General features: G+C 56.4%; 2 protein-coding genes across 4 annotated transcripts in view; one reads left to right on the top strand and one right to left on the bottom strand.

The window, feature by feature from the left end:
- Zpr1 (zinc finger protein Zpr1) overlaps positions 1-20423 on the bottom strand; it is a 50160-nt gene extending 29737 nt beyond the window's left edge. The window contains exons 1-7 of one of the 3 annotated variants that reach the window (XM_037216020.1): positions 20357-20423; positions 19109-19225; positions 18306-18446; positions 17331-17436; positions 15930-16087; positions 13567-13734; positions 9675-9798 (exon numbers count right to left, since the gene is read on the bottom strand). In XM_037216020.1, coding sequence (XP_037071915.1) covers positions 9675-9798; positions 13567-13734; positions 15930-16087; positions 17331-17436; positions 18306-18446; positions 19109-19198 — 787 coding nt within the window. In that variant the 5' untranslated portion in view covers positions 19199-19225; positions 20357-20423. Of the gene's footprint in view, positions 1-9674; positions 9799-13566; positions 13735-15929; positions 16088-17330; positions 17437-18305; positions 18447-19108; positions 19226-20350 lie in introns of all 3 variants that reach the window. The other 2 variants (XM_037216021.1, XM_037216022.1) reach the window with 2 other exon arrangements.
- Positions 20424-20688: 265 nt separating this feature from the next.
- Arpc5 (Actin-related protein 2/3 complex, subunit 5) lies at positions 20689-26005 on the top strand. Its single transcript, XM_037216023.1, has 3 exons — positions 20689-20918; positions 22861-23371; positions 25705-26005. The coding sequence occupies exon 2, from the start codon at positions 22902-22904 to the stop codon at positions 23349-23351; it is 450 nt and encodes a 149-aa protein (XP_037071918.1). The 5' UTR covers positions 20689-20918; positions 22861-22901; the 3' UTR covers positions 23352-23371; positions 25705-26005.
- Positions 26006-26201: the final 196 nt, after the last annotated feature.

Here is a 26201-nt window from a genome sequence, read left to right as displayed (position 1 = left end):
CAGGCTGCCCCCTCCAGATTCCAGCCTGGCCGAGCAAGGCTTGTGGGAAACAAAAATTGTTACAGGCACGGCGAAGAGTGTTTGCCGGCTGAATTCGCGTGCTTGCAACACTCCGCTTATCAGGTGATTGAATTTGTATCAGTAATTTGTATCAGATGAATGAATTTGTAATCGCATGTTTTAGGGGTGCAGAGTGGTCGCAGCAGATGGCACTGAACGTCTATTTAGCTGGCATGGCTCTGCCAGCTTAAATTACGCACTTACGTACTGCTTTGAGATCAGACCTTAGGAAGGGCGCATACTTGGCCGGCACCCGGTCATTTACCCACGGCCCTGTGGGTCGCACGACGTTAGGGTGCCTGGGTCATTTGTAGACGGTACACTGACCTACATCACGCAATTGGCTTCTTCAAGTTATTATCTGTTCGTATCGCCGAAATTCGGCATTAATCCAAAGAAACGATCCGGACCGGGCAGATCAATTAGCTTTGCTCCAGCGCACATGTCGGATGGCAAACATCGCCACACACGAGCGTCAGTGCGGTTCGCCGTCTTCTCCGTCTGGCGGCGTCAGTCGTGTGTCGCTGCGGCGCCAGGTCGCCGAGATCTGAGCCTGCTTGTGATCCGCGTCCGGCTGGCTTTGTTCAATCATGAATGCGACTTTCCCACCCACGGCAGTTGAGAACATCCGGACATGTCACGTGCGTCACAGCACTCACATGTGTGTGAAAATGTGATGTGACTGAGTTAAGTGTAGCCCATTTATAGTCTCGAGCTCACTGCTACATCTTCGACGAAGACGTCATAACCGCCGGTCAAAAGCGTTTCGTTGATGGCAGCGGCCGGGGTTTTCTGTGATTCACGATGCATATGATTTCAACTTTGTGCGTACCATAAAGACAAGCGGAGCGGGACGTAAATTAATGGCTCTGATTATAAAAATGAGCTGTGTTGTGTTGCTGTCAGATGGACAATGATCTGGGATGCGGGTGTGGCGGGCCACGCAACGCTGCAGATAACTCGGCACAAAGAGAAAAATATGCAAGATGATTGTCTGGCTCCGACATGCAACACGCTGCATAGTTAACTACTTAAGCAAAGCGGCGCTACACGATCTGATGAATGAGCATGATGTCAAGCATGCGGCTTTGCACGCTGCCTGTAAAAAAGCAAAATCCAACGCACGATGCCTGTTGGAGAGAACAAGTACACTGAAAACAAGCAGAAACAGGACGAGAATAATGGAACACAGCGAACACAAAACATACCAACCCCGACGGGTTTGGCAAATACACCCGGTAAAATGCACAATACACGTGAAAGATTTCTAAAGATGTAAGCTGCGCGGGTAGCCCTCACCAGCCCCGACTGTAAGTGCCAGGCGCTTTGTAAATTTGTAGGTTAAAAGTGTATGCAATCTGAAGTGAGCACAGCATTGTGCAGCGCGGCACAACGTACAAACTGATGCAACTTATGCATTGAACCGCTGTTGCTCAATCTATACATTGAAGTACGGTTAGTCCTCTTACTCGATCATTCAATCTTTGTTTCCAAATAAGAAATCATTTTTCAACGTTTATTCAGCTCAATACCCAAGCTGGGCAGGGGCGTCCTCCGAATCTGACGTCAGAGGGCTAATCCACGCCCCGGCCGTCGATAACTGAGGTCTGGGGGAGGAGGTCCAGAACGTTGAGCTGGGAGGCAAAACAATAAAAACGACGGGACCGGCGCTGACGCCAGGAGGCAACGCCCACCACTGGCGGTATCCCTGAGTCTGACCTGCAGCAGTGATCAGTGATGGTGCTTTTCCAGACATACTTTGAATTCACGATACAAGTTTTTATTTTATTTTGAATACTCCATTTGTTGTCACGATTGCGATGGCTTGTCATTTAACGTAGAGAAGACGCGCACTTTGCCGAACAGGGCGAGGCGTGTAAGGCTATGATGCCCTCGATTTGCAGACTCATATTGTATTAGCCTTGGGGTCGTGACCACAGCACAACTACACAATGCAAGCATTAGACGGTGTTCGACGAGGTCGATATTAAGCAGGGAGCCGATCTCTGGGAAGGCAGGTTTGGTCGCAAAAAAACGCTGGCAACATGAACAACCTGGCGATAACCGATCACGGGCACGAAAAGTTCAAAAGTAAATGACCGCCTCTGAATATTTGTCCGAGTACAAGCGTAGTCCCTCTTATTCTACACCACATCCTTTGGCCGTTGTTTCTGCATGTGAGCTAAGATATTGAACAGCTTTTTTATAAAATACCGCACCAGTCACACGAAATAGAGGACACTCGATAGCATCATAGAGCCCACGAAAGCAGGTGCACACCACGCTGCATCCCTTGTGGCGCGTCAATCCTCCCGTCCCTGCCTCCCGTTTGCCATCCGACATCCCCGCCTGAATTAGCCCGCTGGCTGCGCGGAGCGGCGCCAAGACATTGGGTCCTCAGCCCCGGCCTGGCCTGACGGGCCGCCCTCCGTCGGAGCCCCGCTCGGGCTCCCGCATCGCCCCGCCTGACCCAGCACGCTCGCTGCGCGGCGCCGCGCCAGGACACTGGATCCTCAGCCCCGCCCGGGCTGACGGGCCGCGCTGCGTGGGAGCCCCGCTCGAGCTCCAACACCGCCCAGCCTACACAGCGGTGTACCTCCCGGCAAGAGATGTCCCCAGGGCCGTGGTCATTCGGAAAGCGGCAGCAGCACTCCAAATGTACGGACGGGAGGCCCGAGAGCTCTCGCCTACTGTCTATGAATACATAATATTGATATCATGCTGACGAGTGGAAAGATTGTACTTGGGAGGTCGGTTTGACCCCGCATTTTCGGCACCGTCGTGCGCCCGCGACACTTTTTACGTCTTCCTTAACCCACGGCCTGCGATGTCTGCACGTGCGTGCGTGCGTGCGTGCGTGCGTGCGTTTGTATGTGCATGTGCGTGTGCGTGTGCGTGTGCGTGTGCGTGTGCGTGTGCGTGTGCGTGTGCGTGTGCGTGTGCGTGTGCGTGTGCGTGTGGTGTGTGTGTGTGTGTGCGCGTTTTAAGCGCTCGAACGTCGCCAGACCGCTCCTATCGCCACCTTGTTTCGCAGCGCACGCTCTATTGCAGCGCGTCCACGGCCGATGGTGCTGTCCGAGCCGGCGTGAATCGGTGCAGTGCACGCGGCACGGAGGCCGCCAGCGCGACGGTGGAGCGGCACGGGATACTGCGCGGGGGTCCTGATTATCTGCAGTGTTCCGAGCCGGCGTGAATCGGTGCAGTGCACGCGGCACGGAGGCCGCCAGCGCGACGGTGGGGCGGCACAGGATGCAGCTCGAGGGTCGCGATTATCTATCATGTCCCAAGCCGGGTGGGGAGCTGATGAATTTACGCTGCCTGATGTCCCCTTTAATGTGCGCGTCCGTCGCTGGTGGCAGTGCTGGTGCTGGTGCTGCTGTCACATTACGTCCGACTGATGGTGCTCAGCAGCAGCCTGGCCCGGCGCAGAACCCATTTACGACACGGCGACGATTCATGGGAAAAAATGGCCGCCATCCGCCACGCTGACCGCGAAAGTCTGAGCATCCCACACCAGTCCATTATACAATGAAAGACAGCCCACCGACGGAGAAACAAACGACTAGCGGCTGACACATTCCAGCGCACATCGACCACCAGCAGGCGAAAATAAAACCCGGTCTCATATTTCATATCAACTCTTTTATAGGGTTATCTATTGCTGAATTTATTTATGAGGCTCTAGGCTAGGCCCAAGATACGGATTTGGAGATATATGCCCCATATTTTGTAATCGCGATATAGGCATTTTCTTAGCAGCCTGTCTGTTTTACCAAACGTGCACAAATATGCGAATGCTATATTTGCTTGAAAAGCATGTGATTTGGAGATTGTCACGCATATTTTGGTTTTCCCATTACACAAAAAGTGTCCTCTGCGGCCAAGTGAACTTCCGCAACTTGACCTGACCTGACCTGACCGCGGTGACATGCCACTTTCGAGGGCAGAGTGCAGTGTTACAGTGCAGAACGCCTCGCATACCTGTAAACTCACGGCGCACACTGCAGAACAACCAGGACCAGGCATGTCGTGGGGGTTTGTTTGCTTAACATAAAAGGTCAATAGGTCAGCGCAAGATCTTGAAACAATCCTGTTGGTGCCAGGTCCACAGTGCAGCCATCGTGGACTTCATCGCACCAGGTACGGCCCTGCCAAGAGCATGCCTCCAACACGTGAACCCTTCGAGCTGATGGGGTAGTATAGCGTTAAGCGTTAGCGCTGCAACGAACTTCCGTGGAGCACGGTTTATATAGCCTTGATATGGAGGTAGTATACAAACTTTGTCTATTTGGCACAAACTAGGTCGCAGGCCTTAGGAGACTTCTAAGCCAGGCCGCCGTCACAGGCTATTCAAATCAGCTTTTGGAGTCGGTGTATTCCTTCTAAGTTGGAAAGTTTCGTTACAGTGCGCGAAATTACCATAACCAAGGTGAGGTCACCACGCGGAAATTTGCCGCCGCTCCTGCTAACCCAATAAAGCAGACACTCATTTCACAGTATAAGGCCTCAAAACGATACCAAAAATCATAGCAATAATAGGAACTATTATAAATATAATGTCCCAACCAATGCAGGCGGCTTTAAGATGTTTGTCTCAACATATAGGTTTTTCGAAGTCGGGTACAATCACCTTATTTCAGTTTAAACGCGTCATTAGAGGACTTTTCCCACAACGGACCGACCGCAAGACTCCAACGTCTGTCAGGCTGCAGCTGAAGCTGCGACACACGCTCGGACCACGAGTCACCCGGTGCCGGCTGAAGACGGGCTTACTCAGCAGGCCTCTAGATCAGACCACAATGGGTTCCCGTCCTGCAGATGGCGTACTTCATTGGCCGGATGGGGAGCAGCCCGCGGGCCGGCTGCGGCGCTGAGCCCGGTAGCAGTGGTGTGCGTCGATACAGCTCGGCGGTAGCATTTCTGACCGCGGCCCGGCACCGTGTCATCCTTCAGTAGCCGCAGCCATTGCTCCATTGCTGTCGGGAGCGCCGCATTTTCAGCTCGTTTCCCTTCCACGTAATTCTTTAGCCGAGTGCGATCCACGCGGCTTCGATACCTCAGCCAGAATTCCTCCCAGCCACGTCCGACCAGGCTCCCTCCCCACCGTGTCCTCTGGAACCGCTTTACTTCCGGTCCACGGCGGCCTTCTGTCAATGGCAGACCGGCGGCCACTGTCGCCGACAGCCGGCCGGGTCCGGCCAGGGTCACTGGCGGACAATTAGCAGCCAGACGGCGACCGCACGCTCCGGCGACGCCGCCGAGCTCAGCACGACTCGTGCTGAGTGCTGCATCCTGCCGACTGTGCGGCCGCCGACGCCCTGCCTGGGGCCGTCCACGCGCCGCGCTCGTGGCACACTCGTGGCACAAAAGGCCGGCTACATTTGCCGCACTGCGGTCCGTCCGTTGTGTGAAACAACACATTATCGTCCTTAACACCATTATTTCCGTTCTGTCCACGGAAGAGATTGCCCGGCTGCGAAACAAGCAGGCCGCAGTCGTGGGAGAGCTGACTATTTGTTCATAAGCCGGCGTGCTGCTAGACACGGCCGGCTGTGCTGATGGGACGCAGAGGGAGGTGCGCTTTACTCCCATGATCAGGGCCGGCAGGCACTGTGTGTGACATTTACCGTCGACGTTAAGTCCAATGTCTCGTTTTTTCAATGGTAAATGGTTTGGCACGGCAGTTTTGAAGACAGTTCTCTTCACAATTTTCACAGAAAGCAAACTCTCAATTTAAAAAACTCCGCCAAAAATCGGTCAGCGAATACCGATTCCTCCACACACCGTACAACAATATCCGACATGACTCGGCTGGCGGCCGACACAGGGTCGGTCCGGAGAGCCAGTGACTGCCCAGGCTGTCCGTGGAAGGAAGCCTTGCTGCGACCTGAGACCGGGCATCCCAGACGTGGCGTTACGGTCAAGGGAGAAAATCGCTTACGGGCAGTCTGACTCCGACTCGACGCTTTTTTCCACTGCGGTCAGTCGTGCTGATCCTGTCTCGACGTTTTTTTTCCACTACGGTCAGTCGTGCTGATCCTGTCTCGACGTTTTTTCCACTACGGTCAGTCGTGCTGATCTGTCTCGACCGTTTTTCCACTACGGTCAGTCGTGCTGATCCTGTCTCGACCCTTATTTCCACTACGGTAAGTCGTGCTGATCCTGTCTCGACCCTTTTTCCACCTACGGTAAGTCGTACGTTTAAACCGCATGCGATCTAGCCTTATCTCCAGACTAATGAAACCATTGACAAGGCGAGGGTTTTGACGGCCAAAACAGAGCGTCTTCCATTCGGGATGCGCCCTTTACGAAGCATCGACCTGTACCCGGAGGAAAGTCCTTCCTTCGCGGGGTCACGGGATTCTGCTGAATAGCTGATCGACAGAAACAGAAAAATGTCCATGACAACTTGCAGCTCAACGTAGGCATTGGACGCGTGGTATAGCGATTGAGCTTCACTATGGATAGATGGCACGTGAAGCCGGCGTAAGCCCGTGAAACCGGAAACATGTGGTGACTGGCGTCATCACATGTGCTTCAGTCCCGGATCGGCTTGACATAGTCACATTCATGGCACCCAAAAATCAAAACTTTGAATACCCAGATCCAGACTTCGCTCCGGTGACAGCGCCCCTTGGTCTCGATCTCCGTCCACGCAGGCAGACTGTCCAAAGCGGAATCAATTCTATGTTTCGATTCCAGACACTTCCTGGAATCGACTCTGCCAATAACGAAATCCATTCATCTTAAGTGAAGGAGCGTCTGGGGCACCAGTCCAAACTCCCCTCGGGGCGACTGACTCTGCGTGACACCGCCCCTGCGCCCGCCCGAATGTTAACTTGGTCAGAGGGCCGGGCTGCGCGCGGCAAATGTATTCAAATCGACGGCGCCACTCCGCGAACCATTACCGTGCTGCGTCAAACCTGGCGTTCGGAGGGCGCCCGCCGTGGCGTTCGGAGGGCGCCCGCCGTGGCGTTCGGAGGGCGCCCGCCATGGCGTTCGGAGGGCGCCCGCCATGGCGTTCGGAGGGCGCCCGCCATGGCGTCCGCCAGTGGCGGGCTCAAAACGCTGCGCGCTGGTTGGGCTACTCCGCTGGTTTTCCCCGGTCTACGCTGCCAAAGCGCAGGCAATCCCATTTCGCAAAGACGTCAGCCTGAACTTCCAACATCGTGCGATAGTTCTCATTGTGTCAGTTTACTGCACCGTATCGCACTCCATAATCGCAGCGAACTGTCCGCACAGACTGCTGCAAATGGACCCGACCATCTGAACCCGACAGGTCCGGCGGCGCAGTGATTTCGAGCGCCGCGTCGGGCGAGCGGATGACACGTGACCCGGCCCGCCCTGGCACGCCAGCCGGTCCTGTTTACAGCAGGGGAACGAGACCTCGGCCGGCGCAGCAGGCATGGTTCGCTCCGGGCAGGGGGAAGGGGAGGAGTACAGGCCTGCGGGAGTGGTTAGAGTAGCCATGAGTTTACGAACGGTGCCCTGGAAACGGACAACCAAAGCGGTGTAGTGATGTCACTAACGCGATGAGGTGTGAGGGGACCACCATTTAGGCGCACAAAGCCGCCAAGTTCCGTGATGTCCTCGCCCTTCGTGTTCGACTGCGGGGGATAAGGAGCGGGCGGCGTGCAACAGCACACCTCACGTTATGGCGGGCTAAAGCGTGCGCAGTGTCGAGGCGCGGCGGTGATGCGCGGGGAGCTGAATAGCTGCTTCTGCGGCACTCGCAGCGCAGCCGTGGCGCCCCCGCGGCGGTGACGCGCGGGGGGCGGCTGAATGGCTGCTTCTGCGGCACTCGCAGCGCAGCCGCGGCGCCTCCGCGGCCGTGACACTACCAGTCACCGATGCAGGATGTTTTTGTCCGTCTTTGCGGCGCCTGCCAGCGGCGTTGCCGATCAATTCGTATGGGCGGCGAGCCCAGGGTGGACTAGGATGCATATTTCCCACGTAAAACTTTAACATTGGTCATAGGAGCGGAGTAGCAGTCACGCACAGTCACGTCAACCACTGAGATTCCACCGTTACGTCCATGCTGACCCGTAAATGTGGCGAAGCGTTCGTATTAACCTCAAAAAACGCCGATCCGGTCGTTACTGGTGCTCTGTTTTTTAGCAATCTCTTACCAATTACCAATTTGTCTCTAACCTCTCTTACCAATTTTGAAGAGCCAAAGTGGCATGGGTAATCATGTCATTATATCTGCGACCCAGCGCGGCCCTACACCGCTAAGGGTCGCACAGCAAAACATTTGCGTGTCCGGCACTGGCCAGAAACATCACAAGCAAAGCTAGACTCGATTTAATTTCTACGACTCTTACTGCAACTGTCCCAAACTTCAAGATCCAATGCGTTGAGGGTGAGAGCAAGTCTTCGAACTCCATCGCGCTCAAACGGCACCCTAACATGCCGTTTGACACTACCATGCGATGTCAGCGTAGCCGATAATGTAAAATACAAATAAAAAAAGCTATTAAGGCGAACAAATACACCATTTCAGCCTCGTGTTTTGGAAATCAGCACCTTTCCGGCGTGAATCAATACCAGTCAGACGGAACGAACAGGGCGGCGGAGTCGCTCAGTCGGTAGCGTGCTCCGGTCCCATGTCGGCGGCCCGGCTCGACTCCCACCTGACACGAACGCCTCCGGGCGCTGATTGGCCGCTAAAGGCGCCACCGCTCTGTTAGGGTTGCGCGGTGACGCGGGCCGCACCTTTATGAAAAACGGAAGGGACTAAAGCTGATGACGGGCGTCAGCAGCCGAGGTCAGCCACTATCACTGTAAGGACCGTCGCTCGTGATTCCTAAGGAACGGACTACGGCTGATGACGGGCGTCAGTAGCCGAGGTCAGCCACCATCACTGTAAGGACCGTCGCTCGTGATTCCTAAGGGAGGGACTAAAGCTGATGACGGGCGTCAGCAGCCGAGGTCAGCCACCATCACTGTAAGGACCGTCGCTCGTGGTTCCTAAGGAAGGGACTGAAGCTGATGACGGGCGTCAGCAGCCGAGGTCAGCCACCATCACTGTAAGGACCGTCGCTCGTGATTCCTAAGGAAAGGACTAAAGCTGATGACGGGCGTCAGCAGCCGGGGTCACCCACCATCCCTGAAAGGACCGTCGCTCGTGATTCCTAAGGCAGCTGGGCATCGGCAGGGATGTAACTGCTAATCCGTTCGGAGTATCAATCTGAAACTTACACGGGTGGAATATACGGCCCAGAGCACCACTGCACCGCACGAATCGACTTCATAACGCATTCGAAGCCCTGCTTTTGATACTTGGTCAATATCGCTCGGCCGGCGGTTGGCGGCCGTCGGTGACTACCGCGCGGTCCGTGGAGATTGCAACGCCGGGCGGCGGTATTCTTGCGCCAAAACGCTGCGAGCACGCACGCCACACAACTATCACACGCATTTCCACGCATGCTGGAAGACCTTCGCAGCACAGGACATCCTCTCTGAAGAACCCCTCCCACTCCCCGAAGGAAATCTTGGATGACCGCTTGGTTTCTGCCTTGACGATCTACCCAGGTTGATGATTGGAACATCGACCTCTACCGCCGCCGCTGATCGCAGGGCGGCGCGGCGACATAGCACGGAGTCCGACTGACCTGTCACCTTCATGTTGGTCTGACAGGGCGCAGAACACGACGGACAGTTGGTGGGGAAGACGAGCACTTCATTCTTCAGCTGGTCGGCCGTGACCTTGTCGGGGTCGATCCGGCTCGTGTCCTCCTGCGGGGTGGCAGTCACAGCGTTGGTACACGGCAGGCACGAGCGTGACGCCACAGTTACACACCTGTGCCGCGGGCGAACGCCGAAGCCAGCTGAATCTGAGACAGCACAAACCTCCGTGCGCAAAATTTTACTCTAAAACTGACAACTTCTGAGTGACAGCGATAAAAGAAAAGTAAACAACGCGGAGCGAGACTGAAGCACCAATGTGAACGCAGGTGTCTGGCCGACAATCCATGTCCAGGGCTAGGTGCTGCTTTTTGTTGGGTTGACGCGAACGTGACGCGACCGGCCGGCAGTGGTCACTGTCACTGTAAGCGGCGAGTCCTCGATTAACAAACTGTGAAACGAAGAGCAATACGTCATCACCTCCAGGCAAATCCACCGATCTCCCGGCGCACGGGAGTCGCCGCGCGTTGTCACTGACTGGCCAGCCATCATATGCTCTCACATTAGCCAGACACCAGGTGTCGGACAGGGCGGCACGACGCCACCACGCCGACCCCCTGACTGTCTCGGGACTTAGTCAGCGGCCGTCGAGCCGTGCCCACCACCAGCCGGTGCCGGCGCCGGCGCCCGCACGCCTCGGTCGCTCGAGCCCAGGATCAGCAACCCGGACGCGCGGCGGCAACGGAGCCTGAACGGGACACCACCGCCCGTCGGATTTCGGGCTCATTAACAGCTGAATGAGGCGCGCGGCGAAGCCATTGTTTCGCTAATTGTCGTCTTGGTTCAGGTGCGTGCCGCCGCCGCCGTGGGTTTCGCCGGCGCCGCCCTGTGATGTGGGCGCGGACAATCGGGCGCGGCCGAGGCCGGCCCCGTTCCGGCGCACCCAATCAGGACCACCAGCGGGAGGCGTCGGCCGGTGGGGAGGGGTTGCGCCGCAGCGCGTGTGAGAGTCGCCGCCGCCGCTGAGACGTCTAGCGGCGTGTCCACCAGGACTCGTCGGCCAATTGTGCAGCGTCAACAGCAGCGGCTGGCCGGCGCACGCCCAGCCAGCAGCGCATGAATGACAGCTGTTTGCGTTGAAGGCAGAGCTGACTTCAGGAACGCCTGCGGCGACCCACCGGCGCCCCTTGGTCGCCGGCGGAGCGGGGTCGCGCCCGGTGCACGTCGCGCAGCTCCCGCGGAGCGACTCGTTCCATGAATTAAGGTTCGGGCGGCGGCGCGGCGTCCAGCACGGCCGCCGTGGCGCCGGTCGGTGGCCAAAGGTCGGCCGCGTCCCAGCTGGGGCGTGAGCGACGTGCGGCCGTGCCTCACTGTCCGCTCTGGTGCGGCCGCTCGGCGGCGCGGCGGACGGCCGACTCCCAGCGGGGTGGCGGCTGCTCCGAAGCCCCAGCTCAGCCGACAACGCCGAAGCGGCGGCACGGCCCGGCCAACGCCCGCCGGCCCATCTGATGAGCCTCCGGTCAGATGAAACCCACATCTTCGTTGCCCAAAAACAAGCCACGCATAGGGAGGGTGAGGGCCTGCTGCTTATGCCGCCCAACAGTCAAGGGGGGTACAGCGAGGTGAAAATAACGCTGACGTTTTCCACGGCTGTACATCCGCCGGTCTTGAAGCGAGTTCTGCTCCGAGCGACAGGCTCAGGTAGCAGGCTCAGGTGCAGGCTCAGGCGGAAGTCGTCTGTGCACGCAGTGCGTCCCACGTCCAGCTTAGGACGTGGTGTTGCAGAAACGGCCGCAAGCGGCCAACAGTCAGACCACCTGTTACCGAGTGTCGCAAATGTCAAGTGAAACCACTTCAACAGCGCCGCGCCCGACAAAGGTCAGATGTCAAGTGCCTGGGGGCGCCAGACCGCGATCGACACGTGTCTCGTGCCTCGTGGCACGAGCGGTCGCAGCCGGCCGCAACGTCCTCACAACACGAGAACACGACACACCGGCCGGCGCCGGCGGGCCGACCACATCCCCAAACGGCCAGTCAAAACGACGACGGCGGCCACTTGGGCGGCGATTGGCGGCGGTCTGACGGCGGCCGCTGCGTGTCCGGGCGGCGGCGGCTTCATAAACAAGCGCGCTGTCGGGCGGCCGGGGTCCGAACGGGCGCCGCTAGCGGGGCCGTTCGGGCGGCGAGCGACACTTGACCGGGCCGAGCCGGCTGCTGACGGACGCCCGTCCCGCAGCCGGCGCGGTCAGGCCACGCCCCCCCCCCCCCCCCTCCCCGCTTCCGCGCTGGCCGAGTGGGCTTGGGCCGCGGCCGAAGCGAGAAAACGCGAGAGAGAAGTGCGCGTGCAGCTCCAATGCCACGGTCGACGCGACACTCACATGCCCGTCATCTGGTCAGCTCCAATGCAACGGCCGGCCCAGCGCGGTGCGGGCTCCGGCGCCTGCGCAGAGTCACATCCAGGCTGCCGCCCAACAGCCTGCGCTATTGAGGCCGGCACCCGCTGGAGCCATCCGCTACTGCAACACTACGCACACCTTACCCCCTGAATACGCCAGCCGCAACAGCGACGAATGCCGCTCGCAATGTGGCGAAACACAAAACAGCTCGGACCATTGGGCGAGAAATGTGACGGCCTCCGCTCGCACGGGGCAGTCCGGCGGCCCATCAGCCAAACGCCGCAGATCCACTCAGCCATCGGCATTCTGCGCCAGCGCGTCGGGCCATCGGGGCGGTGTTTTGTAAAACAGCGGATAACTTCCCAAGTAGGTGGCCGCCCGTTTCCCGGTATTGCATCGCATTACATTAATCACTTAATGCCGCGGCGGCGGCGCGCGCGCGCCCGCCCAGGCCGGCAAACACGGCAAAACAGGCGCGTCCGAATGCTGGCCGGCGCGCCGACCACCGCCTAATACGAAAACACGGCGCTGGGAGGGGCGCGGCGCGGCGCGCCATAAACTGGCGCCGCGCCGGCGACGACGGCGACGCGGCTACGGGTCGGGCGAGCTGCCGCCGCCGGCGACCGGTCGCCAGCACCCCAGCCGGCGGCGGGGCGGTCGGAGGTGACCCGGCGGCGGGAGACCAGAGGTGAACCGGTGGCGGGAGACCAGAGGTGACCCGGTGGCGGGGCGACTAGAGGTGACCCGGCGGCGGGGCGGTCGGAGATGACCCGATGGCGGGGCGTTCGGAGGTGACCCGGCGGGGTGGTCGGAGGTGACCCGGCGGTGGGCGACTAGAGGTGACCCGGTGGCGGGGTGGTCGGAGGTGACCCGATGGCGGGGCGACTAGAGGTGACCTGGCGGCGGGGCGACCAGAGGCGACCCGGGGGCGGGGAGGTCGGAGGTGACCCGGCGGTGGGCGACTCGAGGTGACCCGGTGGCGGGGCGGTCGGAGGTGACCCGATGGTGGGGCGACTAGAGGTGACCCGGCGGCGGGGTAATCAGAGGTGACCCGGGGGCGGGCGGTCGGAGGTGCCCCGGCGGACGGAGATGGCTCGGCGGATGGAGGTGACCCGGCGGCCGGGCGGTGACCCAGCAGCGGGGCAGCCGGAGCTAACACGCCGCGGCCGCCCGGTAGTTCCATTCCCGGCTAGTCCCATAGTCCCGACTAGTCCCATCGGCATTCGACGAGCAGTTTCAGCCCGACTCGCAGTAATACTTTTCCTCAAATGTCCGGTGATAGTTGTTCGCTATCAAATAGTGATGTGCTCCCAGCCACAAACGATATCTCCACCCCTACGCGCATTGAATGTGGAGAACACGCACCAACGGAGAGAGAATCGGGTGGAGAAAGAAAAGAGAAGGCAGAGAGAATAGGGAAGAGGGGCGAGGGCGAAGAAATCAGGGGAGGGGAGCACGGGGAGCGCGTCGGCTCGCCACTGACCTGCGGCTGCGAACCGTCCGTAAACTCGTACTGGTCGTACGTGGACGTCTGGCCGACCAGTTTGTCCTGCTGGCGGCTGCGGGTGTAGGTGACCGAGAGCAGCTGCGGGTCCGCTGCCGGCGCCAGTCGGTTCTCGATGTAGCTGTTACCAGACGGGTCGTCCAGCACCTGCGGCACACAGCGCCCGGCGGCCGTGAGTGACGGGCGCCCCCAATCTCGCGTCGGGCCGTAAGGTTGCAGGTCCCACGGGTGGCGGGCATCCCGCTGGGGTTACGAGCCATCGCAGAGATGGGGCGCGGCGAGCCACCGGCGCCAGGGGTCACCGGCCACTCAACGTCAAAGGTCAAGGAGGGGCGGGACGGCGGATTCAGCGCCGGGGACATATTTATAAAATTTGGGAATTAAAAAAACATTTTTGGTCCCATCCTTTCAATGTGCAGCCATAGAGCTAACGTAAGTTCCTGAGATGTTGGGAATGCAGCTGCTCCTCCAATTAATAGTTAAGCAGCACCCATGCCAGCGTCCGTGGCAGGGATTACGGGCCCCGTGGTCGGTCACGCGTCGGTCAGGAGATAAGTTCACCGATCAGGTGGGAGGCACGCCGTAGGACCGGCGCCGACTTCATAGGCCGCTCACCAGGTCAGCGTCCACAGCTAGCGAGCGCGCCGGGCTAAGGCAGCCGCACGACACTGAGCAGCAAGAACGGCCTTTCCGCACCCCAGGCGGGCACCAAAGGGGGGGATGAAACGATTAGCACAATCACTCACGCACACGGCAATGGCTTGGCCATTATCAGCATTGGCAGAGCGTCGCTGAGGTGGCCCCACGGCGTGTCAGCAGTCTGCACTCCACAGCTCCACAGTCGCCGCCGTCGCAGCAATGTCGCCCCACAAACCAATCGGCCAGAAACCCCGGCCATCCTGCAGAAGGCAGGCCATCACGCCCGCCGTCTCGGCCGGCCCGGAGCCAGGCGCACCTGAGCAGCACACCTCGCTGATCGTCCTGTCCCCCCCCCCCCCCCCACTCCAATCAGATAATACGGCGCCGCGGGCCACATGGCCGGCCGGCGGCGCCCGGCCCGGACCCGAACACGGGTCGCGTTCGCGACCATAGGCCAAGCGAATAACAAGCACGCACGCGCGACACGCGCCGGCCGCGGCCTCGCACAGCGGGACGAGCGGCAACCCGGCAGCTCGGAGCTGCGAACGCGCCGACGTAGGCTCATCCTGGTGCACAGCAGCAGACACTGGCGCACAAGCGCAGACATTGGCGCAAGCCGGAGGACACTAACGCACAACGGCGGGCACTGGCGCACAGCGGCGGACACTGGTGCACAACGGCAGACACTGACGCACACCGGCAGACACTAGCACACAACGGCAAATACTGGCGCGGACGGCACCCCCGCGGCGGTGACGCTAGCACATGCCAGCGGACACTGACGAACGACGGCAGATACCGGCACACAACGGCAGACACTAACACACAACGGCGGACACTGACGCACAGCGACAGACACTGGCGCACGCCGGCGGACATTAGAGCATGCCAGCGAACACAGACGCACGACGGCAGATGCTGGCGCACAACGGGAAACACTAACACACAACGGCAGATACTGGTGCACAAACGGCAGACACTAACACACAACCGCGGACACTGGCGCACGCCGGAGGAAACTGGTGCACAACGGTAGACACTGGCGCATGCCGGTGGACATTAGCACATGCCGGCGGACACTGACGCACAACGGCAGAAACCGGCGCACAACGGCAAACACTAACACACAACGGCGGACATTGACGCGCGGCGGTAGGCATTGGCGCACGCCGGCGGACATCAGCGCATGCCGGCGGACACTGACGCACAACGGCAGATATTAGCGCACAACGGCAGACGCTAACATACAATGGCGGACGCTGGCGCACGCCGGCAGGCACAGAAGCACAACGGCGGACACTGGCGCACGACGACAGATACTAGCGCACAACGGCAGGCACTGGCGCACAACATCTGGCACTGCCAGCCAACGCAGATCACAACGAACGGTGGGAATGTTTGTAAATATTGCGGCAGGCAGACCCAATGTAACGGCACACACAGGCAGACCCAATGTATCGAGCTCACTGTGGCACTCACAACTAAACACGTAAATGAACCCACAGTTGAAACCTAGCACACCCTGGCAGACAATGGCGGCACGCCGGCAGCCCCTGCAATGGCGGACAACAGCGAACACTGCCGACAGGAGCCCCGATGGGCCCCGACGCGACGGGGGCGGCAGACCTGAACGCCGACACACGGGAGGACCTGCGGGCGGCGGGCTTGTGCCGACGACTCGCGTCCGGCGGGGCGTCGCTCACCAGGGTGGCCGCGGTGCGGAGAGCCAGCACGTCCCGCACCCGGCCGACGAACTCGTCAATCTTTGTGGCGGCGTCCGGGTCGAGGGCGCGCCGCACCGGCTGGTCCGACTCCAGGTCCTCGGCCGTCCGACTCAGCACGCCCTCCACCGTCGTCACCTCTGCAACGGCCGGGACGCGCAGGTCAGGTCAGGTCAGATTAGGTCAGAGCGACGACTGACACCTCTGCAACGGCCGGGACGAGCAGGTCAGGTCAGGTAAGGTCAGAGCGAGAACCGACGACGTCGTCACCTCTGCAATGGCCGGGACGCACAGCTCAAGTTAGGTCAGGTCAGAGCGAGGACCAACACTGTTGTCACCTCTGCAACGGCCGGGACGAGCAGGTCAGGTCAGGTCAGGTCAGGTCAGATGGAGAACCGAAAACGTCAACTCTGCAATGGCCGGTACGCACAGGTCAGGTCAGAGCGAGGACCGACATCGTGGTCACCTCTGCAACGGCCGGGACGCGCAGGTCAGGTCAGGTCAGGTCAGAGCCAGAACTGACACCGTAGTCACCTCTGCAACGGCCGGGACGCACAGGTCAGGTCAGAGCGAGGACCGACATCGTGGTCACCTCTGCAACGGCCGGGACGCACAGGTCAAGTTAGGTCAGGTCAGAGCCAGAACCGACACCGTGGTCATCTCTGCGACGGCTGGGACGGACAGGTCAGGTCAGGTCAGGTCAGGTCAGAGCGAAAACCGACAAGGTCGTCAACTCTGCAACGGCCGGGACGTGCAGGTCAGGCCACGTCAGCTCAGTGCACGGACCGACACCGTGATCACCACCGCAGCGATGAGATGTACATCAGGTGCGGTCAGAGCGAGGGAGTCGGTTCGGGACTAGTGGCGCCCCCTTTAGCGCCCACCTCTCATGCCAGCTTACAATCGAGGACGCCGCGGGTGCCCAGCACCGCGCCAAGACCATACGGCATAGGTTTTGTTAGCATGAACATCAAAAGGAAGGGCGGGGAGCAAAATGGATTTTGAATTCGTTTCTAATCATGCAACGACCCGCAGCTAACACTGCATCTTCCTCCGGACAGGAGGGGTAAACGCTGGGTGCTGCCGAAGTTCGGGGGTCCTTGCCCACCCCCATCTCCTCCTCCCCGCCACGGTTCTGGCAGCCTGGATCACATGTTTCAGGCACATTACGGTGCCAAGGCATGGCATTCCGTGAGCCCGGCATGATCTCACCACCGTCCTGGGGGAGCCGAACAGCGCTAGCGTGCGCGCGTCCAACCGCACAGAGCAGAATGACTTCGGCTGGCATGCCGCAGCACACAACACTCCACAGCAAAAAAGTCCGGCATGCTCCCAACGGTCACGTGCTGCGGGTGGGCGGGGCGCGCGGGCGGGCGGGCGGACCTGCTTTTTTGGCCGGGATCTCCAGCTCCAGCTCGGGCACGCGGATACAGGCGTGCTCCGACTTCACCAGCGTGCGGTCCATGTCGGTGGCCGAAGTCAGCTGCAGCTGAGGGTAGACGTCGAGCCAAAGGTCACGCCCGCCAGCCGCGAGCCGGCGCACACGGCCGCAACACAAATCTCGTCTGACAAGCGAGGGTACCGCAGCGTTCTGCGGACACTTCAAGGGAGGCGCCATAAAAATACGTGAATTCAGTTTACTGATGTTAAAGCTATGTTAAGTCTGGCAGCTTCTGTTAAAAATCTGCACAAACGTCAACATAACATAAAAGTATTGACATATAGATATACGGGTCGTGATACGTTCTGCCACTGTGCCAACCTGTCCCGAAGACCCCACTTAGACAGCTGGTTGGCAGGCTTCGACATGTGTCCATTGGCCCACGCCAGGAAGATCACACACCGCACCATGCATGGTCCCGCAGGATTCGTTAACGTTTATTATGTTCAACAGAGCGCCGTTAAGCATCACATCCCAGCAGCGCCACCTATGTCACCAATTTCTGTTTGTTTATCCCAGTTCATTTTCTTCGTGACATTGAGCCGTCCCATGTGCATTCACACACAAGTGTGGATCCTGGACAACATGACGGTGATGCTGCTGGCTGACTATATTAGGGGAAACTCGGTCTGGCGGCGACTTACTCACTCAGAGCTGTGAGCGCAGCTATGCCTCGCACCTTTTTCAGACAACGCAAACGAACCCCGTCGGGGAGGAGAGAATACAAGACCATACCTTGCTTTTTGCGTGAAGGACTGGTTCCATCGCAGGCACTTTGCCCAGAACCTCAAGTGCACTCAGTTACAGATTTAGGTGCTGCCTTCCCTACTTCACTCATTCAGTATGCCTGCAGAGGTCACAGAAGTATTTGATTCAATATGCCTGGCGTGGCAAACTGCACCGTCATCCTATCTCACCGTGAGCGTGATTCCCTTCTCCTGGATCTCCTGGCCTGACTGAATCTCGTTATTCTTGAAGCCGCATTCGGGACACTCAAAGGACATGAGGATCACTTCCTTGTAGAATGGAATTCTGGTCAGCAGAAGTCTGGTGGTGCCCTGGAAAGCAGTCCTGTATCAGCAGGTCACACGTTTTGGACGCTGTGATAAGAACACAGATGACCAAACGCATGGCGTCGTGTCGGCGCGACGCCCCAGCTGCGGTCAGTGGCACCCACCCTCCTCCGACCGGCGACCCTGACCAGCGGACTCCCCACGACGCTCCGGATGCCGGGCAGATTCCGTTGAAGCAGCGCATAGGTCTCAGTGATATCTTCCAGCTGGCTTTGGTGAGCCGTCCGACAGCTCTGTTAGTTTCACATGACCAAGAGAGGGTAGGAACTGGGCGATGGTGCCCAATGGCATCATTCAAAGATCCTCCACATCCCCAGCTCCCTGGTGGCCCAGGCTGGCACAAAATCATGCATATGTGCCAATGCAATGTGCATATGGTACAAGCTCTTGAACAGTTTATCCAGGCTTAACTGTTTGCAATATTGTGCTTGGTAGAAGCCAAGTATTCAACAAATCAGTAGCAGTGACAAACTCGCAGACACTCTGAGCATAACCTTGTGTCAGTCAAGAGGTGGCTCTGATCTCCAGTCTGAATGCTAATGGAGGTCTGTGGAGGAGATTGTCAGTGTCTCTGTTAAAATGTGTGTTTTCTGTGGGCCAGTGGCATGTAGCAAAGAGTGGACCAAAAACTTACACATATTACTCACATTTTTATGGCAGTTCATGCACAGGCTTTCAATCTCACTTGTGCCAGTATCTGCCTGATCAGCAGATAGATCTTCAAACACAGACCCCATGTTTGGTGCAGCCAGGACCAGTAACTGCTGGAAGCAAGAGCCAAGGGTTATGGTACATAGCACATTTACATCAATGACTCACTGCCTTAAAGCCTATTATAATAGGTCTGAAGTATGGAAGAGAGTGGTAGTAAAGGCTGAGAAAGTCATCACAGCTTTCAGACTGTCCAGCATTTGAATTTTCCAGTTGACTGGAGTATCTTGAATGCATCAATATGAGATACATGATTTGTCTGAAGCAGTTCATATGCATCAAACCATGATGGCAAGAGGGTGATGTGCCACCCCCAGCTCCTGACCAGCATGGAACAGAGATCTGACATGGTCTAGTATCCCAGCCATGACACAAACCCTGCACCTTGACATGTAAATGTGAAAGGCTGGGGGTGTTGATCATTGATGGGCTGGGGATTGTCCAGTGATGTGCTGTAATGTTGATCTAAGATGGCCTGTGACCTGTGGCCATCATGGCCTGCACTGGCCTGTGACCTGTGACAAACTGGTGTGACAGGCTGGCCTAGCCCTGCTGGTGAATGAGTACCCTTAATCATCACATTGAACCAGAGAGGATGTGAGGTTTCATGGACTTGACTTAGTTACAACTAAGTTATCCTCATGGGGGAGGAGGTAGGAGCACAGCCCCTCCCCCCCCCCCCCCCCTGCAGCTTTATGTGTCCTCTGGCAACAGTTATAGTTCATTGCTTGTGACTTGGCTATATCCAAGGGTTGAGCTCACACAAACCATTTATTTGTCAGTAACAGCATGACCATCCACATAATTCACAAGTCTCCCAGGACTCTAAAACAGGCCACATTTTGGCAGCTAGAAAAGCATGTGTCTTCACTGAACGAGATTGGCATGTTATCAGGGATTAGCCAGTGTCAAAGTGAGTTGATTTGCATGCATGCCACTTTTTTATATCCACATACTGCTGACAGCAGGCTAAGCAGGTGGCTAAAACATTGCAGAAGTACCCGCTCAAACCTCGTAGAGGCAGAAGAAATAACTTTCAATTAGGGTAGTTACATTTACCGCATGCCAACAAAATAACAATCAGTTTTATTGCCTGGAAACGTTCATCGGTGGCTCCCAGTAAAGACCCACAATTTCACAGGAAACAAGTCCCGAACAGATACTCCAACCAAACCCACCCTCACCTTCCTCCACCGCTCCCACCAGCACGTGCCAGGCGCAGCACCCCACAATGTACTAGAACGTGCGAGAGCGCCGTCCCGCAACACTTCGGAACACGCGTATCCGGAACGGAAGCTATTTGTATCATCTGCGTCATATATGTCTACAGATATGTTTCATGGTAGACATGAAATTGGCCGGACTGGTGAGAAATAATTGTAGAGAACTTTTAAAGACTTCTGAACTACTTGAAGACATTTCGTTTCATCGGAAGTACAAACTGTTGCAGTGTCACGTAAGTGTCATAAATATGTGTGTCATAAGTGTCATTCCGGCGAAAGTTTGGTCCTTTTGGAGGTGTTTATTGAAAAACACGGATTATTAAAATTGTATAGCTCTTTACTTCTCTCTAGATATTGTAATTTTCCTTCAGTTCTACGGGTCTTGTAAAATACGCTTTTGCCCAGCCGGCGGGTTAGCGCCGTCTCTTGTTATCACGTCGAATCTGGGAGGGCGTCGGGTGCGGGCCAGCGTGAGGTTGGGTCAGGAAAGTAGTATACCCACCCGAAGCATCGTTCGTGCCAGGTAAATGGTGTGTCACATGCTAGGGCTTTGATGGGTACATGCACATGTATCTGCGTTGAATAACGTGGAACATGAATCAGCTCATTTACTGCGACCGCGAAGTTAGGGTGTGGCGTGGGCTGGAAGGCATCAATATCAAGTCAACTGTATTTGCTACCAGCATTGTCATGACTGTTGCCTGTTTGCAATGCATTGTTGCGTTTGTGGAATCAAGACTGGAGCTAATTAGATGTGTATAAGGACTGCATGTTGGTAAAAACAGGTGTGCAGGTGAGGGTGCAGAAAATCTTGTTTTCACATCATCCAACTGGAATCTGGAATAAAGCAAGTGATTAGGGCTTCATTTTCACCCCATTTTTATGAAACAGAAATGCTGACCCATGCCTGGAATGTGCATTTAGCCCATACTTACACATATTATATTTGCATGTAAAATCTATATTTGGCCTGTTTTTTACCAACTAATGGCCAGCATCGTGTTTTCCTGCTCCTATACATTGGCGAGTTGGTATTGTCAGTGCATGAAACACTTGATAGTATAGCATTATGGTGATAGTATTTTGATTGTGGCAGTAGTAGCCATGTAGCTTTCATGCATTTCAGCTGTGTAGTCATATAGTGCCTACATTTTGGCTCTAAGATGCTATTAATGTGCTGTTTCGGGATTCTTGTTGGTGTTGTATGCTGCAAGGATTCTGCCTTATGTGAATGCTATTTTGAATGGAGATACTCATGAACACCACTCCTGATAGTTGTGAATGATTGTGGAGGTGATGATCTTACTATGAAGCATTTCTTATGCAGTTTATTATGTTGTATGCCATTTCAAGCTTGTTAGGCAAACTGTTTAATAAGATGGGCTTTGTTCTGCAATATTGCAGTATCACCAATTTCAATTGCTGATTGTTTTAATTGATTGATCAAGTAAGTGGTTGACTAACTTGATTTAAGCTCAATTCAATTTAATTCACATGGAAAGCAAAGTTTCTGCAGTCAAAACTAATGAAAAATACTAAGCATAGCCCAGGTCCTGCTGTCAGTAGTCATATTATCATAACCGTAATAAGCAACTGTCAGTCTATAATATATATCTATATATCTATATAGTATATAAAACTAACAAATAACTGTCAGTAACCATGTCAGTAACCATAACCATAACAGAGGTTACGTATCGCAGTGACACAATATAGACATGTTATTGTGTGCAACCACACTGAGTTTAAACAGTTATGTTTGTCACAGTGTGGGGAAAATAAGAAAATAAGTTCAGGTGTGCTTGAGCATAAACCATGGATTGTCCAGCTCTGGTAGCATTTCTAGAGGATTGATATTAAAACTAGGTTTGATGGGTAAACCAGGGAAGGATAACATGTGAAACTGAGATCGGACCATGAAAGCTATGTGGGCTTAATGCACAGTTCACTGTGAATGTTAGTCACTCCAAAATGTTGGCATTTGGAGTAAGCTGGTTTATTTTTTTGTTAGCTGATGTGTATGCCCAACAAAGACAGTAAAAACAGGACATTCTTGGTACCACCTGCTGATAGTAAGTGTTTTCCATAAACAAGAAAAGTCATAAATGCAGGATAACATACCATGAGGTGTTATCCATGCACACACACGTAGCAAGTTTCAAGCCAGTACCTTTATGTGTTCCAGACTTATAGTATCTGTAAGGTTACCATTGATATGCAGCTTTGGGGAGCCAGCAGACCTTAGCCTCATTCAAACCCCAGAGTGATCAGGTGCATACTGATACACACCTACACTGCACACCTCAGACAAAACAATATTGAGATGTGTGTGACAAAACCACATTCATTGCCAACTCTGCCAACTTGAGTCTACCCTGTGTCACCACCCTGGCTGGCACCACTGACTGTGGCCCGGCACATGTTCCACCACTCTGTGCCCTCATCTTGTGTCACCATCCCGGCAGGCACCCCTGACTGAGCCCCGGGCGCCCACTCCACCGCCACCATGGCCAAGAACACGGCCAACTCGACGTTCCGCAAGATCGACGTGGACCAGTACAACGAGGACCTGTACCGCGAGGAGGAGGGCGGCGAGGCGGCGGCCGGGCCGGACGAGGCGCAGCTGCAGCAGATGCTGGCCGCGGGCCGCACCGGCGACGCCCTCCAGTACGTGCTGCAGCTGGCGCCGGCCGGCAGCCGGAGCCAGCCGGCCAAGGACGCGGCGCTGCAGGCCGTCATGCGCGTGCTGACCGCCTTCCGCACGGCCGAGATGGAGCCGGCCGTGCGCGCGCTCAGCCAGGAGCAGGCCGACCTGCTCATGAAGTACGTGTATCGCGGCTTCGAGGTGCCCTCCGAGGGCAGCAGCGGCCACCTGCTGGCCTGGCACGAGAAGCTGTACGGCGTCGGCGGCGTCGGGTGCATCGTGCGCGTACTCACCGACCGGAAGCGGGTGTGAGTGCCGCCCGGCCGCGCCAGGTGGGTGCCGCTGACACAGGCGCCGCTGCTAGGGTACCGCCTGAGAATTAGCAGGGGTGTAGCTTCCTTTTCTGTTGGAGGGGGGAGGCTCCAGCCACCTAACTGAGAAGAAAGCAGGCCAGATGAGGAAACCCCGTTTTGTTGGTGTATATCAGGGATAGGTTTTGCTATTTTTATCTGCTCAGCCTCCCCCCTGCCCCTACCTTTGTTGCATAAACTGCAGCCTTCTGTCGGATGTTCTTTTCTTGGAGATTTTGGAAACCTGAGGTTTTGATTCAGACCTAGGCTGAAATGATTCAGGGTTCAACTCAAAATGTGGGGTGTGCAAGAGACATGCAACTGGGACCTGTGGGTAGCCATTGTCATATTGGGCTGGGTAGGGCCGTATTAAGCAACGTTAAGTTTGGTTCGGTTATATCGAATTAGTTTTGGTCATGCTGCCAGTACACGTGTTATTTGGAAACAATCATTTGGACTGCATAGACAAGACCTTTTCAAAAACTGATACCGCAAGACGTCCGTGACAGCTGGGTAAAACTGGCTGTTGTTGGGTTGCGTACCACGTATGCGATTTGCAGCTGGGCAGGGCTAGGCTAAGGTTGAGTTGTGTACCACCTATGCGATTTTCGGCTGGGTGAGGCTAGGCTAAGGTTGAGTTGTGTACCACCTATGCGATCCGTAGGCCGAACGATAGCTATCCCTTACCATTGGTGTGGTGCCACATATGTCCTTAACGATCCCGTAAGGGACCGAAAAACACACGTGGCTTCAGAGCTCGGTCATTGGGTTGTATGACTGTGATTCGGGTTCTGGTTCGGTCCACTAACAGTGTGTGGTGGAGTCTGACTTAGTGCGAGTGCCGGCACCCGGACTAAGATTACCAGGACTCGGAGTCCGACTCGGAGTCCGACTCGGTTGACAGCACTCGGCCCCATGACTGGTCAGCGGGGTGGTGGTTATCGACAGGATCCAGCGTTATTTATATCGAGATATATGCGTGTTCTCTGCTGTGGAACAATAGCGCGTGTGGGTGTGCTTGATATGAGCGGGGAAGGGCTTTTACTCACTTTTTTTGGCATTTATGAGTCCCCATGCTGAAAGCGGCCTACCTTCAATACACCATGTGGTATTGGTCACTGGCAACTTCACCATGAGTGTTGGCTTGGAACGTCAAGTGTTATCGTGATATATGCGAAATGTCGCTTGTTATCTTTGCTTAGCAAGTACCTCCTGCAGATACCAGAAGGTACCTGCTTAACAAAGATGAGAGCGAGCGTGGTGGTTTGCGGTGAACCATCGCCCTTGTTCGAAGAGCGGTGATTTTTGGCGTAAGAGCTCCTTACTCATAGTACACATGAGTAGACAATTTAACACGCCCTCTTCAAGTTGAACATCTTAAATGCACATGGGACCGGATATTCATGTTTGTATAAATCTTATTTGATGGTGGGGGCGAATCTAAATGCGATTTGCGTCTGTGGCATGACTTGGTGCGCTGGTAAGGCATCATTGCTCGGCTTCCGTTGGTGTGAGACGTGTGTTGACAGAGCGTTCGTTTGTGCGATGTGTCGGCAATTATGTCCACTAATTGTTTTACATTAGTCGTGTCGTACAGAGCATTACATAAGTAATTCGAGACCATGGTTCTGATTGTCCTGAAGTTACTGTGTACATTGCGTCAGTGGCGTTTACTTTGCCTTTGCATCCCACGCCTTACCTTTATGGTTTGCAAGCCTATCTGAGATGTTCCCGGATCGTCCGTTCTACCCTGTCTGGCGCACTCTCTGCAAGGATGGTTGTCCGCGAGGTTATCACCGTCCATGCTCGAAATCTAACCCTGCACCCGGACACCGGACGCACGGATCGGTGTGGCAGCGCTGGTATTGTGCATTTGTACCAGCAGTATCACTGCTCCCGCACGTGCGTTTCACCGGAAGTGACGCCGATATGAGGCGACGCCGACGGAGGTAGCCTTGGCCGCAGACGTTGTGCCTGGGCCCACTCGTCCCTCCGTGGTTCAGATGGGGAGCACGGACTCATTCGGACCTCTCCCCCCACCCCCCACATACACACTACCAGGCCACAAACGGATGGAACGTGGGTGGTGGACACTGACAGCGGGGATTCACGATTTAGATCACTGGTTAATATGAAGCGAACATTACTGAGGTCTGTCGGCGTCGTTGGTCGGGTCCGTCGTTGTTACTGCCTCCATGCCCGTGAGCTACAACCAGCTATCCACACCCGATTCCTGCCTACATGATCCGGACGCCTGAAGGTCCGGTCGGAGCCCCGCTCAGCAGAGAGCCGTTCTCACCCGGTACCTCCCACAGGGAACAGGCGGACGACCCAGGCGTGGCGAGCGAGGCTTCCGGATCGCGTCGTCGTCCCGGCGGTGGGTGATCAGGCCACCGACCGGGGGCGGGGCGCCGCCCGAGTCCCGCAGCGGAGGCCCGCGGCCGGTGTCGGCCGCTGGCAGCAGAGTGGCAGAAAAGCGGGCAGGGCGGCGCGCTGCCGCACCCGATTCGCTGTTATTCCCTCAGCTCCAGTTGTTATTACACTGCTTATGATGCGTATGTGCCGGACCATGATTTATGTGGCTTTTATATAATAAACGATTTATTTCGGACTGTGCGCTGGACGTTTTTCCTCCAGGAGTAGTCTGAATGTGTGTGCTGGTGGATTGGATCCACGTCAGGCAGATACTGCTTCACGTACCCTGAAACCAAGCAAGCTATGTCGCTCAAGTTCGTGAGGCCATCTCGCCTTTGGCCTTGTCAGCCAGATGGGGCCGCCAGCGAGACCGGTTCGCGCCGACCATTGTTACCAC

Source organism: Pollicipes pollicipes, unplaced genomic scaffold (genome assembly GCF_011947565.3).
Source record: "Pollicipes pollicipes isolate AB1234 unplaced genomic scaffold, Ppol_2.1 Scaffold_4002;HRSCAF=4701_pilon_pilon_pilon, whole genome shotgun sequence".
Classification (NCBI taxonomy): Eukaryota; Metazoa; Arthropoda; class Thecostraca; order Pollicipedomorpha; family Pollicipedidae; genus Pollicipes; species Pollicipes pollicipes.
The sequence above is the reverse complement of the archived record's forward strand: the minus strand, read 5'-3'. Positions and strand labels throughout refer to the sequence as shown.

Excerpts from the sequence above, each read along its gene's own strand:
- Arpc5 (XM_037216023.1), top strand. The coding sequence starts at position 22,902 with ATGGCCAAGAACACGGCCAACTCGACGTTCCGCAAGATCGACGTGGAC.